The following is a 19,052-nucleotide window of genomic DNA, read 5'->3' as shown; positions in this document are numbered from 1 at the left end:
CTGCCTCTTGGAAAACACTCCTGCCTATGTGTAATTGCTATTTTTATAGCTGTGGCAAGAGAAAGACTGGCCCTCTGAGAGAGACTGACGGTGCCTTATTAAAAACCAGATGATGAAAACTGTTTTATACCTTTTTCAGTCATGGTCTTTGCTTGACTTTCATTTAATCCCTAATAGAAGAGGAGGATGATGGCTTCATCTGAGAATACCATGCAAACCCAACTTGCTTGAATATACTTTGATGGCTTGTCTATTTTATGTTTCAGATTTGTGATGGTTATAGTTGCCTGTTTTTATCATACCCAAGGTCAGATTCAGTGCATGGTTTAGTAAATGGTTGCGTGCCTCTGGTTTGTTGATTTTGTCTTTTAAAGAAGTATGTTCCTCACAAATGCTCTGTTTTCGGGGGAAATGATCAGTGTTTTTTGGACAAAGCATGTTGATTGTCCCATAAGCTAATGGATTTAAATATGTTCATTTGAATTAATTCAATGGAAGGCGATAAAGAACCACAGATGTATTAAAAGTCCAAAGGCAGTCACCTTTCAAGACACATCTTTCAGCATGTTGGAGCGCATTATGAGATTAACCAAGCTTGTAATGCAATTTTCTCTGAGCTGGTGGACATTGAATGTGATGGGAAAAGTGGCTTCACTGTTTGCTGTAGTCTTGTCAGACAGCTTAACACATTTTGTGATCAAGGCTGATTGTTCGAGTGCAGTTTTCGTGTGAGGCACCTCTGAGACATTTGCTATACTCACTTGTGACTGTACGTTGTATGGGCGCTGCTCCACTAATACTAGAACTAGAAGCCCTAAACATCCAAAGATGATATCTGAGGAATTAAAGTTTTATTGGTTTTATTGGTACAACAAAAGTTCATTTTTCAGTGGTCATCTTTGTTCACTTTGAAGAGAAACTGAAACTAGAAAAGGTGTTCAATATAAATTACTGAAGACAAGTTATTACAAACATATGTACATTTTCTATTTTTACATAATTTAAGTTACAAAACCATGACATTGTACACATTCACACAACACAGAAAATGTAGCTGTTACAATAAAAATAAAATTCAAACTTTTTACCTTACTAAAGGACCCTTAAATGTAGAGCTGTTAATATTTACAGTGAGGTGCAACAGGGCACCGCTACAGTCAATGTGACTGGGAAAACAAGTCACAGACGGTAAGTCATTTAGGACGCACTTTGATCCATGACCATATTTTGTAGGTACAGGTAAGAGTTAAGCTGACCCATCTCTGGTTCTGGAATGAGTAAATGTTATCACTTTACAGTTAAACTTTAACTCTGGGTTGGACCGGGTCCTGCTCTCCAGTGGGTCTGGGGTTGGAGTTCCACTTGGGGTGCCTTGCGACAGACTGGAGTCCTGTCCTGGGTGTGTCCCCTCCCCCTCCAGCTTTACACCCTGTGTTGCCAGGTTAGGCTCTGGCTCCCCACGACCCCGAATGGGACAAGCGGTTCTGATAGTGTGTGTGTGTGTGTGTGTGTGTGTGTGAGAGAGAGTTAAACTTTAATTGTAAGTTTCTTTATAAATACATAATTGCACATTCTAAATCAGTTCTACCATTTAAGTTTTTGTCAAACAAAAATAAGACCTGTTTATTTCTGGATGAACTAAAGACAAGTGTTTTGCTTCATTTCTTAAGAAAGAGGGAATGACTAGAGTTCTCTGAAGACCCCCTTGACTGCTTGCTTCTTGTTCTTTGCAAGGTCACATGACACCTTTCCCTCCACTATGAACCACTCATATGACCCTCAGATGATGAAGTCACCAAAGGCATTCTGGGAAACCAGACTCTGCTTTTGTTCTAACTTGTATCTTTCAATTGGCAGAAGATAACAGCACACTTTGAGGAGCATCTACAAAACAAAACAATTTAAAAAGAAATATTTCAAACTGAGTGGTGAAATGATTGCTTTAGTCCTTTCTTCTGTAGTATCTGAGCATTAGAAAGTCGTCTACATCATTTGTTTAACCACTATCTCTGGACCAAAACAGCCAGGCTCTGTCTAGTCCATGGTCAAGGCTCTGGGACAAATACCTTCAATAGTCCTGGGCTATTTTTCTCTAACACCACAATGTTTAGAAAAGTTTGCTCCAAGTTTGCACTATGATTTGTACTCAATCTCAGCTGGCACTATCTTCATGACAGTGGTCTTCAGGGGAAAATATCGTCCCCGTCGGGTTTTCCAGAATGCCCCCTGCTTCCTCTGATGCCTTTGTTTAGGGAGGGGGCCAGTGAAGTACTTGCCATTCAGGTTGGAGCGGCCACAGTTGCTAAACCACCAGCCACCTGAAGCAGGAAGATAAAATTGGACATTTATTGAATCTACTGTAAGACTGTATCCATTACTGTGTACACGTTCGCATCTTCATAAACGTACCCGAGAGATGCTTGGCACAGTTGATGTCTGCCCTCTGGTCATTGTCTTTGTCTCGGGTGGAGAAGGGCAGCCCGGTGCTATCTGTGTTCAAGGCACTTTCCAGGTTCCCAGAAGAGCTTTCCTTCAGGTGCAGGGAATAGTTCCTCTCTTGTCCGCCCATGCTGAAGTGGTACTGAATAGATTCTATTTCGTCCCTCCAGTCAGACAGCTCCACCAGCAGAATATATTCTCCTTGTGCAGAAAGGGCATGCATCTTCTCCAGCCCCAGCCAGAATTCACCTAGAGAATGACCTCCAATTACACTCCTGTCTCTCATCTTGTCTTCTGAGACTTAATGTCTTAATGCAAAAAATCATCTTTGGAATAATTCTACAGAGCTACTGTGACCTTCCAAAATGGGATCTCTGTGCTTAGTTTAAATCACTTTCAGAAAGTGAAGTCACTTTGGTAAGTGACTTCTAGACGTAACTTTAGCAACGGGGATTACAGAATAGCGATTAGATTACGTATTTATAACAGGTCTCCCAATGGGATTTGCTAAATCTATGACACATCTACAATCCCTTGTTAGTGTAAATCTCTTCTGCCTCATTAACTTACACTCTGGTGTGATTCTAAAGGAAAGATCTGTATCCAGAATCGCACGGGTCAGACATGGAAATTTGTGTTTGTGTAAAAAGTTACACAGAAGGAATCCTGGAGGTTCATGAGGTTATTCGCAGAAGCTTGTATAAGAAAATGCAGTGAAATTTTACCGTAAGGGCTGCCGAAACCGCTTTGGTATGCCTGCCACAGTTGGTCAAAGTCCAGTGAGCCATCGTAGCGACTTTGGATAACTGTCCATCCACCTTCTGCAGGAGGAGAGGCAGATAAAGAGAGGATTAGCAAGAAGCCTTCTGTATAGTAGGAGTGCGGTGGAGCCCCGGCCTGTGCCAGCAGCAGGAACCCAAAGCTGATCACCAAGGATGCAAATGTCAAGGTTGCTAAACTTAAGGCAGATCATTTTTATTGTCATTCAAGGTCAAGGCTTAATCACCTGAGCTATGTTAATGTGAATAATGAATATGGAAATGTTTTTTGTTCCACTCACCAGAAGTCATCTCACAGAAAACTTCAAATGGCTGTGAATTAAGTGGCTGGATTGTGTACACTCCACTGGTGTGCTCTCCTCTCAGGAACAGCTGGTGACAGTCCGGTGCCACCTCTGAAACATGGTAAAAACCAGGTTCAAAACTCACAGCTTTTCAATTAATATAACTTATTCTAGTCACACATTAATTGGTTAAACTCAGCATTAAAGCAGCAATGTCCTCAGGTCAAAGTTTATTATCCCTAAAGTTATAAGCATTAGTAGAGAGGGCCAGGATGGTAAATTTTTATTCACAAGTGGAAAAAAAAAATGCTCAGTACTATCTGTGGATTGTAAAAATAACTTACCTTGGTGTCTAAATATTTGCTCATCTCATTCGGTACATTTGCTCTTTAAAATTAAACCAAAACACTGTCTTATCTGTCTTGTGTAAGAGAACTTGGGTTGTGTCCCTGTGTTTTCCCAAAGAAGAGAGATTACTTCTGCTCTAGAGCGACTGCTGACCTGCCCAAACAAGTGCCATAGTAAACACGTGTCCCTGGCACTGATCGCTCCCGACTAAGTGTGGAGTGAAGATCTGCCGCTGTGTGTCCATACCGTGTGACGGTATGCTGACTCTCCGTATCCGTACATAAGGATGTGTGTCCATTTATAGACTGATCCCTGAACAAAGGGAACTGTCAGCTGTGTGAAGTTTGGAGACTTAATAAAAGTGCTGCTCTTTTATGGCGCACTTTTCTCTCGCAGCAGCTGTAAAGGCACGGGGATGTACAGATAATGGCAAAGGGCTGGGCCACAGTGGGGGCTGTCTGGCTCTGACCGAACCAGGGCAAAGGTCAGTTGTTGTTGAATGGCTGGCTGCCTGAGCATGTTTTTGTGCAGAAGGACTGGAGTATTCAAAACAAAATGTGTGTGCAAAGTTCATGAGTTTAAACAATTCCAGGGTTTTACCACACATGACGTCTTGGCCTAGGCTGTAAGAAGCGTCACGTTTTGAGAACATCAGAGCGGTCTTCCGCACACCCCCCTCCCCTGCCCCCCCCCCCCCCCCACTCCTGCTGCATTTTTCACTAATCCCTTTGTATTTGGCTCCTGGGTTGGCTCAGGTCAGGACTTGTGAACTCTCACCTATTTCAGAACCAGAGAAGGCCGCATGTGTGTTTGTGCATGTTTTTCCTTTCTTCTCGGGCACTTGCCAAATGATCGTGACGTCACGGTTTCCCCTTAGCCATCATTGTACTGTGGTCTGGTGAATCACTTCTTGGTTTTTATGTGTGACCTCTCATCTACATGGCAGTAGTCCAATTTAAACCTCCTTTCTCACGAGTCTGGTGTGCTTCCTGCAAACTGATTTGGGCCAACTTCTGGTATCAAAATTAACAATATCTAAAGCATTTACTTAATATCTATAAATAAAATTGTATAAATCTATACGAGAAATGAAGGGGGTGCAGTGGGTTGGACCAGGTCCTGCTCTCCAGTGGGTCTGGGGTTCGAGCCCCACTTGGGGTGCCTTGTGGCAGACTGGCATCCCGTCCTGAGTGTGTCCCCTCCGGCCTTATGCCCTGAGTTGCCGGGTAGGCTCCGGTTCCCCGCGACCCCGTATGGGACAAGCGGTTCGGAAAAAAAAAATATACGAGAAATTAATAAATATTATTCCCTGACTTGGCTGTGCTTTTACTTAATTCACTGGGTTCCTGCTAAGCCATTGTTCTCCCCACCACCACCCTACTCAGCACCATTTTGAACCATCTGAGCAGAATTAAACTTTCCCCCAGTTGGCTGGTGGCCTGTCTTCGAGCTCCGTACGAAGACAGTGCTCAAACCATCTGAAATGACAACCTAATCAGAGTTCATGCTGTTCCAGCAGAACTCATCAACTCTCACATATTTGGGCTGCCTGGGGGGGGAATGGTTTTCTTCTGCATTCTTTACATCCTCCTGACATCATGGAGTTTCCTCTAAGCTAACATTGTGCTCTTGGATTCAGTGTTCCAGCACCCCCCCTCCCCCCAACCCCTAACACTGCCTTCGAGGTTCACCTTTCACCCAGTTACTGTTTAGCACATCCTAGGTGGTAGAAACTGATGAATGAGAATCATCTAACACCAACAGGTTTGTAACGTTATATTTCTGCTCACTACAGACTCCCAGCCACAGTGTGAGTCTCTGTCCTGATGTACAACCGGTCCGCAATCCAGCTCAAATACACGTTCTTCCACAACAGAGTGTAGGTTACTGATAAGGTCAGTCACAACAATCCAGTTACTGCTGGAGAAAAATGTGAACTTCTTTGGGTGCACACCAGCTGCACAAAATCTCAGTGATACTTTTATAAACAATGGACTGACTACACTGTCAATAAAAGAAACTGTTATGGTCCACATTCTTTTTAAATAGCTATGCTGTAGTGATAAAGTAACTCGGTCACATGGATTTTGGTTATGGTGAAGCTGAAAATCATTTCTGTGCTCTGTTCCATGTTACTGGTTTTTATAGCACCACTCCTTGTTAATTAAACAGCTATATAAATAGAAATATGGCATAAAGGGGTCTATGTATCAAATTCAGAAATTTGCTTACAGGTCAATACCTTCTTCCTATTGGGGCTGTTAATTTTTAGAGTACTGAAGACCAAAAGATAAGCATTATACCTTTAGCTGACACTTTCCCCAAAGCAACTTTCAGTGTTAAGGTCCCTACAAGTGTTCACCCATTTCTACAGCTGGGTAATTTTACTGGAGTAATTCAGGGTAAGTACCTTGCTCAACGGTAATACAGCCAGAGGTGGGATTTGACCATGCAACGGTAGCAGCTCTAACCACTACACTACCAGGAAAGAGGGGGGGAGGGTGGTGGTGTTGGAGACACGTTAGGCATTACTGAACATAGGAAAATGGGCCACCAGGCTTCTGTTGTACCTTAAGTCCCATTCTAGGACATATAAGTGCTTTTCCTCTGCTTGGCAGTGAAGAAATGTTTAAGATGCTAATTAAATTAACCCTTTCTGCAGGTTAATGAGAGCTCCTGCCACTTTCCAGCTCATGGATACTGTAATGAGCTTATAGGATGTGTCAAACTCTGGGATACACGAGTAATAGTGGTCGGCGGTCAAAACCTTAAGAGTCAGATCTGGACTCTTACCGCTGGGGGAATCTCCCTGTTCCTCGGTGCTGTTGAAGGCGATCTCCTCCTCTTTGCGTCTCAGGGAAGATCTCTCCTTCCTCTGCTTCATCTGAGAAGGACAAACACTGGTATGTATGTGATGACACTGCTGTACGCTAACTGCGCTGCCATTGATTAGGATAAGAGGTGGATTTGTGAGACAGGAGTGAAGTGCTTTTAAAATGGTTCACGTGCTGACCTGGCTCTGGAGGTGCCTGATGCGCACGTTCTGCTTCTCCACCTTCTCCTGCTGCTCCCGGATCCGCTCCACGAGCTCGTCGATGCGCCGGTTCTGCGCCTCCAGCATCCACTGAAAAGGGGACCACAACATGACGGCGGTGCTTCTCCACTCCTCAGGTGCAGGATGTGCGCCTCTCCAGCGGAGCACTCCCTCCCTGTTCAGCTTTCAGGAGCTGTACTTTTGTTGAATTAAAAACTTATTTACATTTAATAAATGATTTATTCATTTGCAGACGCTTTTGTCCAAACTAAGCGACGTACGTACATCTCAACATCCGATTCTAGACATTCATTGTGAATTGCTGACATTTACCAGTCCAGTGTAACTTTTCCTCTGGGTAAAAAAAACGCGGCGGGCGACTTGGGACTAAAATTCTTAAAACTTCACCTTGGCTGTAAAAGTTTTCAGCTGGGATTGCAGCTGAAAAACTAGTGGATACGTGCAGGTGGTCACCGCATCGCCTTCCCCTTGACGACATTGCGCAATCCCTTTGTTCGGCTCTCGCGCCGCCTCCGCGCACGTACTGCATGCTTCGAGCGCGCGCCACGCAGACCACAACACGCGCTCGCGACCGGACTCGAGGGGGCCGCTGCAGAAGACCCGGTGTTCTGTGTCCTGTCCTCACATGATCCCAGTGGAACTATCGGGAGAAGACGCAATTCCTTCCTCTTGAGCAGCTCCAGTTCGGCAGTTGCTACACTGTACTTAACTGCGCCGATATAAATGATAACAGAAGTGTGAATATTATCCGAGCAAACGAATGATGGTGTATTAATATTTCCTCTCTGTTAGGAGACCTGTGCGTGGACTTATTGTATCCCCCCATTGATTTTACCATGATCATGTAGGCCAGGCATATTTCACATTTCAACTTCAAGTAAAGTTGCCATACTGTCTTTGCATATTTGCATGGTTTGCACACCATGCTAGTGTTGAGATAAATAAAACGTTCAATACGCATTTTGAACTTTTATTTTAAAACTGGCCTGTAACTTGTCTTGAAAATGAGTTGTACTCATCTTTATATGTGAGTATAACCTATATTTTGAGTTCACTTGCCTACTTAGGTAAAGTTGCAGTGGAGGTAGTTTTCAGTTTCCAAAGAGAGTTTAGAGTTTGGAGAGAGAGGCAGCCTTACCTGTATGATGCCAGCATCGGTGTAGTTGTTGGTGTGGATCTCCAGGCCTTCTCCTTGCAGGATGCCGTCCACCTTCTCTTCCAGCTTGCCTATCCTCTCGTGAAACTGCAGCCGTTCTCTCTGGAGCTCTTCAGTCTTCTCTCGCAGCTCAGAGGAGATGTTGAGGACCTGGCTCTCCTGCTCCTCCAGCAGCTGTGCCTGAGCCCTCAGCGCCTCTCCGTCTGTCTTCAGGTTCTGAGTCTGCTTGCCAAGCTCAGCCACGGTGCTGTTGAACAGCTTGATCTTGGTGGAGATGTCTCGGATCTGGCTTTTTGTCTTGTCCACGTGCTCTTTCAAGCCATGGCCCAGCTGCAGAAGTCCATGTGCAATCACATTCACATCATCCCAGGAGGCATACTGCACCTTCTTCTCCTTCCTCGCTGTGGCACCCCTGTCGAGAAGGTAACCTATCCCAACAGTGGTGTGGAGTGCCATGCACAGAATGAGTGTAGCCTTCATCTTGGTTCTCTTTGGATCTCTTCTTTCTAGTGGAAGTTGCTGAGCAGATACTTGATTGGTCTCAGGTATATGAGCTCTGTGTCATTTAAAAAGCACACCCTGCCTTTTATACTCTCCTAGTCCTTCAAGGAAGAGACTCTGATTGGCTCTTTCCACAGCAGAGGCGTGTACATCATCTGTGTTTCAAAAGAGGACCTTCACAAAGCTTCAAAAAAGACTATGATGCAACATGAACCTTTACATCCTTACTGTAAAATAATAACTGGCGTGTACCATTAAAAACAAGTGCGAGGCCAAAGAAAGTGGTCTCACGTGAAAAATAGACATTTTGTCTCCTTTTGCTCATTTAAAATGCGTGAACTTTTTTTTCTATTTACTGTTGATGAAAACCTATTAGCTCATTTTAATTTTAATCATTTCCACCCAAATTTTTTATACTGTAATTATTTTAACTCTGGCCCATCAATATATAATCACTTGTGCTCTGGAACTACTATTTAAGTCCTATCCAGAAACCTCTTTTATTTTTGATTCATGTTGTCATTTAAAAGCTTATTAACATTTTGTTGTATTACTTCAAATTTAATTCCAGTATACAAATCTGACTTTCTGTAATTCATATCAAAACAAAGAATAAATAAATTACTAATTGTATATACTTAAAAAGTTAAATTTAACTTGGTTACTTCTTCCACAACTGCACACATTTCTAGATAATTATTAACTGAATGCAATCTTTTATTAACACTAAAACAAAAACAAAAGCTTTTTTAATGAAAGGACTTGCTATGTTGTAAAGTAAATTTCATATAAAGGAAATGTGTAGTCTATTACACATCTATTAGACCAGTGCTGTTTTAGCATCACAAAATGTAAATCCTCGAGCAATGCGTCTGTTCATTCTGAAAGTGAACTGAAATATTGAAAGAGAAATGAATAACGATGGCTTTTTACTGTGTACACTTGAAGTGCAGCTGGACTTTAGGCTTGCCTGTAGTGCTCTGTGTGGTCGGCCGCCCTGCATCGTGCCGTGTGGAATGTGGTAAAATGGTGCTGTGAGGCAGGAACAGTGTGAGAAGTAGGGGAAAGTTCAGGCACACAAAATTCCTGTATTATACATCACTTGTGCACGACCAGAGCATACGGACAGCACGTGTACAGGCAGTCCTGGCTAGAGAAAAATTAACCCTTTGCTTCCTCCCAGTTTGTAGCTGTGTTGTTGCTTAGCTGAGCTGAAGTAACTTGTCACGTATGTTAAAATCACTAGGGTTTTCATGTTAGGGTATTCAGTTTTTCAGCATACCGTGTTTCACCAAACCATTTGCAGCAGAGCTTGTACTTTCTCCCAGAAGTGTGATTCCTGGTGTCAGGAAAATCTTTAAAGTATCTAAAGTAACAATAAAGAAAAAGCAGTGATGATATTCTATGGCTACAGGTAAACAGGCTATTATCTTTAGTGAATAGACTTACTGAATAAATTAAAAATGCAATATTGGACTCTGATTTCTAAATAAGATTCGGTGAATTTCCAAACATTTATTATAGCAAATGTCAGCCATCACAGTGTACGTCTGCAGTTGGTGGGGATAAATTATCTTTGTTTAGATGTAACATGACAGAATTTTATATTTATTGATTTTGACTGTTTAAAGTGCAACAGATGATAATATAAAAGAATGATCTAAATGTTTCTCCCCTTTACTTTGCGTCACAGTAAGCTGTTATTTTGTGGTAACACAGATGTGTATTTTATATCTTCCAAACACTGCTGGGGGGAGTTGGTTTTGAGCTCATTAAGTTCCACAAAAAGTCATTTTCTGCCTTGCCCCTTGACAATGCAGTCCTTTATTTGAATATCGTGTTAATACTGGCACACAAATAACAGTTCCCAACAGCAGATTCTTGCTTTAAAGATAATACGGTGTTTTATTTAAGAAGACAAAACATACTGTTTATTTTCTGGAGTGACGTGATCACATATGCTTATTGTTAAGTTTTTTGCACTTGCTCTATCTTGGCTGTGATTGTTGTGTAAGTCACGCTGGATAAGAGGATTTTTTAAATTATGTACTGGAGGATATAATATATGGGAATTATTGACACTCAGTATTTTTTTTGTATTTTTAGTTTTATTACTGTAAAGTTTTACAGTGTGTTACTCACATACTCAAGGTTTTTTAAAAAAACTTACATTCACAATATTTGTACCCCTAAAAGATGGACTTTCCACCTAAATATGGCTAGATATTTTAGACTATTTTATATATAGTAAATGTATAACGATACATAAAAATATATGGAATTTAATCTTTCTTTATTATTTTGGGAAACTAACACAGTAGGGCTCTGTTCCTGTTTTATGACAATTTGTTATCGAATCTGACCACAGTAAAATAGATTGTTATTTCATTGTAAATTGATCTGTCTTGTGGAACATTTATGATGAACATCTGTAGTGTTGGAATGTCCACTTTTCTGCAGATAATCCAGACAGGTATCTGAAAATCCTTTTCTGGGGAAATTATGACAAATGACCTCAAATTCTTGTGTGCAGTGGTACTCAATAAACATGTACCTGATTGTTATGTTTAAATTTTTAAAAATAAATGTTTAGTACTGGATAAGCCTATATGCAGCTAGTCATTTAATAAATACTAGTTCATATGGTGGAATGTGACAAATTGACTGTCCTCAAGAATCACGTGTCTGCATCCAGTTCTCTCTATCTGCTCCTGTAATGCACTCTTTGTATTGTTTCTGGAGAAAAGCATCTACTAAATAAATAAATATAAATGCACTGTACAGGTTACAGGCTATTCTTAATTGGATTAGAATAAATGAGCCAGGATTTGTTTTCATTGCACTAGCATCTACTCTGAACAATGTGTCTCATATCATATATACCAAATGGGATGTTACAGGGTATGGATGCCAAATTCAGCAGAATACGGGTCTTTGTGTTTTTTCTGCATCTTGATAGACACTGACACCTTTGTTAGAGCTTAGTGAACAAAGGGGCTTATACAGACTTGTGTATGCTGCTGCCATGTGCCAACATTTTGGGAAATTCAGTGTTTGCCTCTCTTCACTTTGTCCTCTGTCTCCATGCACCGCTCTTTCCCTTTGCCTTCAGTTGGTTTTGACAGATTCTCATTTTAAAGTAGTGATAGAAGCATACAATCCTTTAAAGCACAGAAAATTACACATGGTTCCTTGTGTTCTCAGCATAGGAGATGGTGGGGGTGTAGGAAGGAACCCCAGGTTTTTTGGGTGTCTCTAGGGGCACAGTCCCTTCCCCAGTACATGGGCTTCCTGCTCCTTTGCACGTCCACTGGCAAGTGTGGCAAAGGTTGCGCTAATAAATCTCGTGTATGCTCAGTCTGTCACTTGCATTTCCAGGGCTCACACAGTCAAACAGCTGCTTTTCATTATGGCCGCACAGCCTGAGAGCAGTGGCCTCAAATTCCAAGCGGCCGCATAACAAGACAGTCACCTGCAAGACGTGGGACACGTGTGTAAGCACACAATATTTTAAAAACATTTCTCTTTTCTTTCTTTTCTTTTTGAAGTCTTAATCAGGGTGCTGTGTTGTGTGTTTGACATTGCATTCATCATTTAACGTGTGTCTAATCTGTTCATCCATAAGTGTGAGAATTTTCTATAGGCTGGTCAGAGCATCTGCAGAGTTTATGAAGATTAGTGAAAATACATGAGCTAAACTAACTAGCAAAAAGAGTACAAGTAAAAAAGAATGTAGAATGAGAGGGACACCAAAAATGCTTGATTATTTTTTATTGCCAATAACCTTGTTTTCTGTTTTGGAAAAAACCTTGTAGCAAATCCATGTCATGGTGTGTTTTGTACCCCACATCAGTGTTTCTGAACAAAGAAGAGCTTTTCAAACACATGGCCTGCTAGCATTTTTTTAATACATCTCCTCTTCTGATGTCATTGGCTCAGATGTTTAAGTTTCCAGTTAAACCAATCTTTCATTCAGTTATCAGATAGAAACATTATATAACAACATTACACATCTGCTTCTTTACCACAATATGTCTCAAAAGGATGCTCTTAAAATTGTCTCAGACTAAACAACAGACATTTTATCAAATGGTGTCAAGGACACAAGAGGGTTAATTTCAGTCCTTCCAGGCTCTTTGACAACTCATTACGGGAACTACCCAGGCAGCTGTTATTCCAATGTGACGAAGAAAAAGCTTCCCTTCACTAAAAGCCTTGTGACCTTTTACCCAGATTCTAAATCCATTGAGACTGAAAAATGAAATTGCTCAACTCAGTTGTTTTGGGTAAAATTGCTGTAATATTACTGAATGTTACTGTAAATTCCTTTCAGTTCTGCCATATGAAAATTTATTAAAAAACATTTTGTTGAACTTTTTTTTTGTTGCAATTTTATGGGGGTAATTTCAAAACTGACAAAACAACATAGATTAAAGTTTATGTGGATTACAAAAATCACTGCCTTTGGGCTAATGTTACAATAAAAAATATTTTAACAGGTTGTATTTTTATGGATTATCTTTCATAAAATCTTTCAGATATGATTAAACAAAATATGACAAACAGATGTATAAGTTTTAGCAGACCAAATTAGAAATATCCACATAATAATAAACCGGATTCACACACACATACACACACATTGTCAGAACCGCTTGTCCCATACGGGGTCGCGGGGAACCGGAGCCTACCCGGTAACACAGGGCATAGGGCCGGAGGGGGAGGGGACACACCCAGGACGGGAACCGGATTCAGATTTTTTTCATTTTTTCAGTATAATGTTGCAGTTAAAATCTATAAAATTTCCTTGCAAAATGCTCAGAATGTCTAAGTATGTTCTCATTTGAGTCTGAAAGGTCTCAAACTCAGATGAGAACATCTTCTTGTGACACTATGTTGTTACACACGCCGCAATTTTTTTGCCTTTCTTAGTGGATTGGTTACATGATCTGTTCAAATGGTGTTGAAATGCTGTTAACAGTAAAGTCAACAGCAATGTTTTTGGTTTTTTGTCATAGCTTCTTTTTTTTACAGAAGGTCACATGGTTTTGTTCTTTTTTTTTTGATGAGTGTGTCTTCTTGGATTTATTGGGCAGCACAGTGACCACTGTGTAGCACAGAGCCTGGGGGCTGCAAGAGGACATGGGTTCAATCCCTGCTCAGTCTGTGTGGAATTTGCATGTTCTCCCAGTGTCTGGGTGCTCTGGTTTCCTCCTACAGTCCAAAGACATGCTGTTCAAGTTTGCTTATAATGTGTGAGGGACAGAGTGTGTTCCACTGATCTATGGATGAGTGACCCATTGTAAGTAATGTATCTAACAGTGTAAGTCACCTTAGTGAATAAGGTGTGTCAGCTGATAACACTACACAGAGTTCACTGGAAGTCGCTTTGGAGAAAAATGTCTGCTAAATAAATATAAATGTTGTCATGTGTTGCATTTAGCATAACCTGAGAATACCTCACATCCAAAGAAAAACAATTTCTGGTCTTTTGCTTTAGGTTTGTAGTTTTCTATAAAACAGGTCTAGTTTTCTTGAGGTTTGTTGTCCTTGTTATACCCAGAATGGCTCCCTGTACAGGAGAGCAGTTTTTAAACAGTCATTGACCTTGTATATGAAAAAAGTTGTAGTATTATATTTTGGGAATACAGAAATATAAAAATTATTCACAGCATATAACAATAGTAAATGGATTTTTGTAATAATATTAAACATTTCTAGGGGGTGCGGTGGCGCAGTGGGTTGGACCGCAGTCCTGCTCTCCGACTCCGGTGGGTCTGGGGTTCAAGTCCTGCTTGGGGTGCCTTGCGGCGGACTGGCGTCCCGTCCTGGGTGTGTCCCCTTCCCCCTCCGGCCTTCCGCCCTGTGTTGCCGGGTAGGCTCCGGTTCCCCGTGACCCCGTAATGGACAAGCGGTTCTGAAAATGTGTGTGTGTGTGTATTAAACATTTCTGGTGTTGTCATAGTATCTTCTATGCCCAAATGTTATCAATTACTATTTCTACTTAGAAATTTCTATTTCTTCTAATTATACCATTTTACTGCTGGACAGCTAAACGAATTATATATTTAAAATGTAATATTTGGATCTAGCGTTTAAATTTAACTAAAAATGCTGCTCAATCAATATCGTCTGAAAATTAACAGCCAATTTTGTTCACACACAGTGAGGAGGAGAGATGCCACACCGCCCCCTTGTGGCCGACACTAATATGAGCTCGTGTTTCTGTGAAAGGATCATTCTGATTGAATAAATGACAGGTCTCCCTGCTAACAGACACATGATAGCTAACACTGCTTTGCAATGCTCTGTATTTACAGTTAAAATGTCCACTGTTTCCCTATTTTTGGACTTTTTGCTATCGTAATTGAAGTTTGTTGGTTCAGGAAAACCTTCCCTTGTTGCCTTTGGAAACAACGCACTTACTGTACACAAGTGGGTATTCTTACTGGGGTAAGTACCTTGCTCAAAGGTAGTATAGCAGGAATAGGAATTTCCAGGATTGCAAGCTAGCAGCTTCAAGCACTACATTACAATAAAGTACAAGAAACTCTTCAGGTTGATGAAAAATTGAAAATGATATCGGGATGGACAGGGGTATCCAAGGAGTCTTGAGCACCCTGGTGTACACAGATGTCTGTTTAAGTATCATATCAACAGTTTTGATCATGTGGTGAAGTCTGAGCTTGGGCAAAGCCCTGAAGAAGCCTAACTATACTCTGGGCAAGGATCATCGCACTTGTGGCTGTGAAAAGGGGCAGTGGACCCACTGCTGCTGCTGCCAGTAACTCTCCTACATGGTGCTGTGTGACCTGAGGTGTGTATAAAGAAAGCTAACAGCACGGCAGTTAACCGACAGGAATCCACATCCTGCCTTTAATTAATTGATCTGGCCATGAGCATGGAAATAGTAAAGAACATCAGACTTGATTTTAGCACTCAACGGGAAGCAATTCAGTTATGATGCATATCATGGAAAAATAAGAAAGAATTGTAAATGGTGGAGAAGTTCCAGGTGTATTTGTCCAAAGAAGGGATAAAGTACTGGCTATCCAGATTGAAATGGAGTCTGTATTCAGTGAGAACAAAGACTCAAAATGCATAAATGTCTCCTGTGTGAATTCTTTACCCTGCTGATGAGACAGTTTTTTTGTAGAGATGAAACCCCACTTAACTCATGGAATTGTCTTTGTTTTGCAAAAATGTGATGTGACTCATGCTACTTGAAAACTGCCCCTCCCTGTCTGTACTTGGATTGAGATTTAGATGCTTGGAAGAGGCCTTTCTTTCATTTTTTAGCAAGTTCTCTAATTTTCCTCTACAGAGGAGGCTTTATTTAACCATATTTTCTGGACTAGAGATGAGCCTGAAAATCCTTTACTGGGAAACAGACCCTGGCACCTAGTCCCAAGACCTTCAGCCAAAATCCTGAGGACTTAAACCAAGTCTCTTTTTTTTGCAGTTGGAATGTCCATCACCTGTTGTAAAGAATAAAAGGACAACATGAAGGCAGCTGAGAGCAAAATCAGGATATCTGTTCCGTTTTTATTATTGTGTTGTACTAAAGTGTCTATCTCTGTTGTGATTTAATCAACTTTACTTGCTTACACCAAAAAAGTTAGTTATACTGTACTTAGTTACGGCTTAGTTGTACTTTACTTTCCTTTGGTTTCACTGCTCTTGGCTCTATTAGGAAATAACTGTCTTTGATTTTATTAACATTTCAGCTGCACTTTTAATATACTGTACTTGATTTTTAGAAACTGAAACCAGATCGGGTATGATACTGGTGCTCCTGAGTGTAAGTGGAAATCTGAAGCAAAAACCAGAGAACTCATACTGATTTATTGCAGCATGCATGGAGAGCTCAAAACTGACAACCCACATTGATTGTGTCAAACTTGGTGGTGAACAGTACTCACTTTTATCTAAGTAAGATTTTCTTCCTCAATTTGTAATGTCAGCAGTCTAGCGCACAAGTTTCTGATTTACAGAGTTATTACGTTGAAGCTACTGAATAGTGCAGACAGCAACTAGTATCATTGTCAGAAGCACTTACACTGGCTAAGACCGAACTAGAGGGCATCATGGATTCGCGGATATTCTCTAATTTATTATTGAAAAAACTACATAAATTCATATGGGAGCAGAAATACATTGTTTATCTTTGTGTTTACCAAGTAAACGAACAGGAAACGAGGCTAAGGGTTCTTCTGATTTTCATCAATTAACTTTGCGTAGTATTCGGATCTGGCATGAGAAAGTGCCTTTTTTATATTTAGACAATCGGACCAAGCTACATAATAAACGTTCAGTTTTGCTGAAATCCATTTTACACTAATTCACAACATTCTAACTGCACGAGTTGATTCGTTGAACCACGGCGAGTTTCTTACAGTTCCAGTAAGTTTAGTTTTTGGTGGAGCTGCAGAATGTAAGGCGAATTTTACCACTGAATAATTGCACTCAAAACCATGTGATCAATATGAATATCTATGCTCATTCCAACATCAGGGCTTCTAATGTAATCAACATTTTTAACAGTAGTATTTTCATCATGTGGCACAATTTTGGTCTTACTGGTCAGATGGCACCGGCAGGTATAGATCAAAAGTTAATAGGTAATGATCAGACGACACGTCTATATGAATATTGAGATCACTCATCAATTTTGTCATGCGTGATGACTAAATTGGTTATAAACAAGTTACTAAATTCCTCGAGAAAACACAGGTGTATGGTCCAGGTGGACCGGTAGAGATGGGCCATGGGAATAATTTATTATATTCGACTTGAAATCTAGCTCTAGAACTTCAAATGAGGTAAAGTCATCACGATTTCTTGGTGTTATTTGTAATCTATTATCGAGAAAAACGCCGACTCCACCTCCACGAAATACAGAAGGAGATTTACGGAAATAATTATATCCGTCAGGAGCGGCTTCTATTAACGGAATCGTATCGGACTGACCAAACAAGGTTTCAGTAAAAAAGATCAGACGTGTAACTTAATATTAAGTTGTTGTCTAAAACAGCTTTACTTGTCTCACACACACACACACACACACACACACACACACACACACACACACACACACACACACACACACACAGTCCGAACCGCTTGTCCTATACGGGGTTGCGGGGAGCCGGAGCCTAACCCAGCAACACAGGGTGCGAGGCTGGAGGGGGAGGGGACACACCCAGGACAGGACGCCAGTCTGTCGCAAGGCACCCCAAGCGGGACTCGAGCCCAAGACCCACCAGAGAGCAGGACCTGGTCCAACACACTGCGCCACCACACCCCCGTGCTTTACTTGTTAGTGAACGAATATTCAACAGACAGCATTTTATATTACAGTTTGGCCAAAGTAGCAAGTTGAGAACGTTTATTGAGAACGTTTATTTGTATTTTAGATTGCTGGTGGAAGCGTTCCTATCAGTATCACTAACTCTAGTTAAACATTGTGGCCTTACAATAGTTTGTTTCATGGTGTTCCCCCGGCGCATATGCGTCGGACCCAAGTGCGGAGCACAAGAAGTGAAGTCAAGGGGCAATCCAGTACACATGATCAGGAAAACAGGCAAAATGGTCACTGATCTGTGAACAGAATCCGAGGGTCAAAGCCGAGAGTCCTTGTCCAGTAAACAGGCGAGAAGTTGTGGGCGAGGAGCAGGAGCAGGAGCAGGAGCAGGAGCAGGAGCAGGAGCAGGAGCAGGAGCAGGAGCAGGAGATCTAAGGTGAGAATGAAAATTGCAAGCGAGTAGCGAGGCTGAACAAGGTTCCGGGCTGTTTATGTGCCCTGACCCTGATCAGCTGCAGGTGTTGCTCGTTACTGAGGTGGAGGGCATGACAGTTTATTTTTTATCTGCAATTAATACTTTAATTTAAAGTTTTGAGGCCCACACTGGACATAGCACAAGAAATCCCATCACATGAAAAATGACCACTGATACCAGAATGAGTAACAGACCCATCAATACACACAGCTGCTAAAGGAGATGATCCATGGCTGAGTCAGTCCTGCAACATGCAGGTCAAGTTCTGGGACAGAACAAACGATCCCCTCCAGTTGAGGCGTACACCATCACATGTGAAAAACCTGAGCCTTTCCCAGAAATCACCCCAGCAATTAACAAATGAAACACCATTAGTGCGGCACCACGTCTTCAACCACCTGTTAAAGGACACCAGTCTACTGTACACTATGTCCCCCATGAAGAGTCTAGGTAAAGGATCAGACACTATTAGATTATAACATTTCCTTCTGGCTTTATTATACACATAAATAAAACGGCTCTTTAACACCTCAGACTGCTGGTAATGAATATCATTACCACCAACATGCACCATAATAGTAAACACGGTATTACCGGCCAGAGAAGTGACACGAGCCTCGACATCAGACACACGTATGCATGGGAAACACTTCACCTTTGCACTTCGATTCCCAGGCCCCTGAACCTTAACATTTCGGGTAACCGAATCTC

The 19,052-nt window shown here is 41.4% G+C and overlaps 1 protein-coding gene across 1 annotated transcript; it reads right to left on the bottom strand.

The window, feature by feature from the left end:
* Nucleotides 1–1,506: 1,506 nt before the first annotated feature.
* On the bottom strand, nucleotides 1,507–8,609 carry angptl4 (angiopoietin-like 4). The gene is made up of 7 exons (XM_018745891.2): nucleotides 8,044–8,609; nucleotides 6,864–6,974; nucleotides 6,644–6,734; nucleotides 3,500–3,613; nucleotides 3,165–3,260; nucleotides 2,410–2,688; nucleotides 1,507–2,318 (listed from the first exon to the last, which is right to left on the bottom strand). The coding sequence occupies exons 1-7, from the start codon at nucleotides 8,539–8,541 to the stop codon at nucleotides 2,134–2,136; spliced, it is 1,374 nt and encodes a 457-aa protein (XP_018601407.1). The 5' UTR covers nucleotides 8,542–8,609; the 3' UTR covers nucleotides 1,507–2,133.
* Nucleotides 8,610–19,052: the final 10,443 nt, after the last annotated feature.

This window comes from Scleropages formosus, chromosome 9 (genome assembly GCF_900964775.1).
Source record: "Scleropages formosus chromosome 9, fSclFor1.1, whole genome shotgun sequence".
NCBI lineage: Eukaryota > Metazoa > Chordata > Actinopteri > Osteoglossiformes > Osteoglossidae > Scleropages > Scleropages formosus.
The sequence above is the reverse complement of the archived record's forward strand: the minus strand, read 5'-3'. Positions and strand labels throughout refer to the sequence as shown.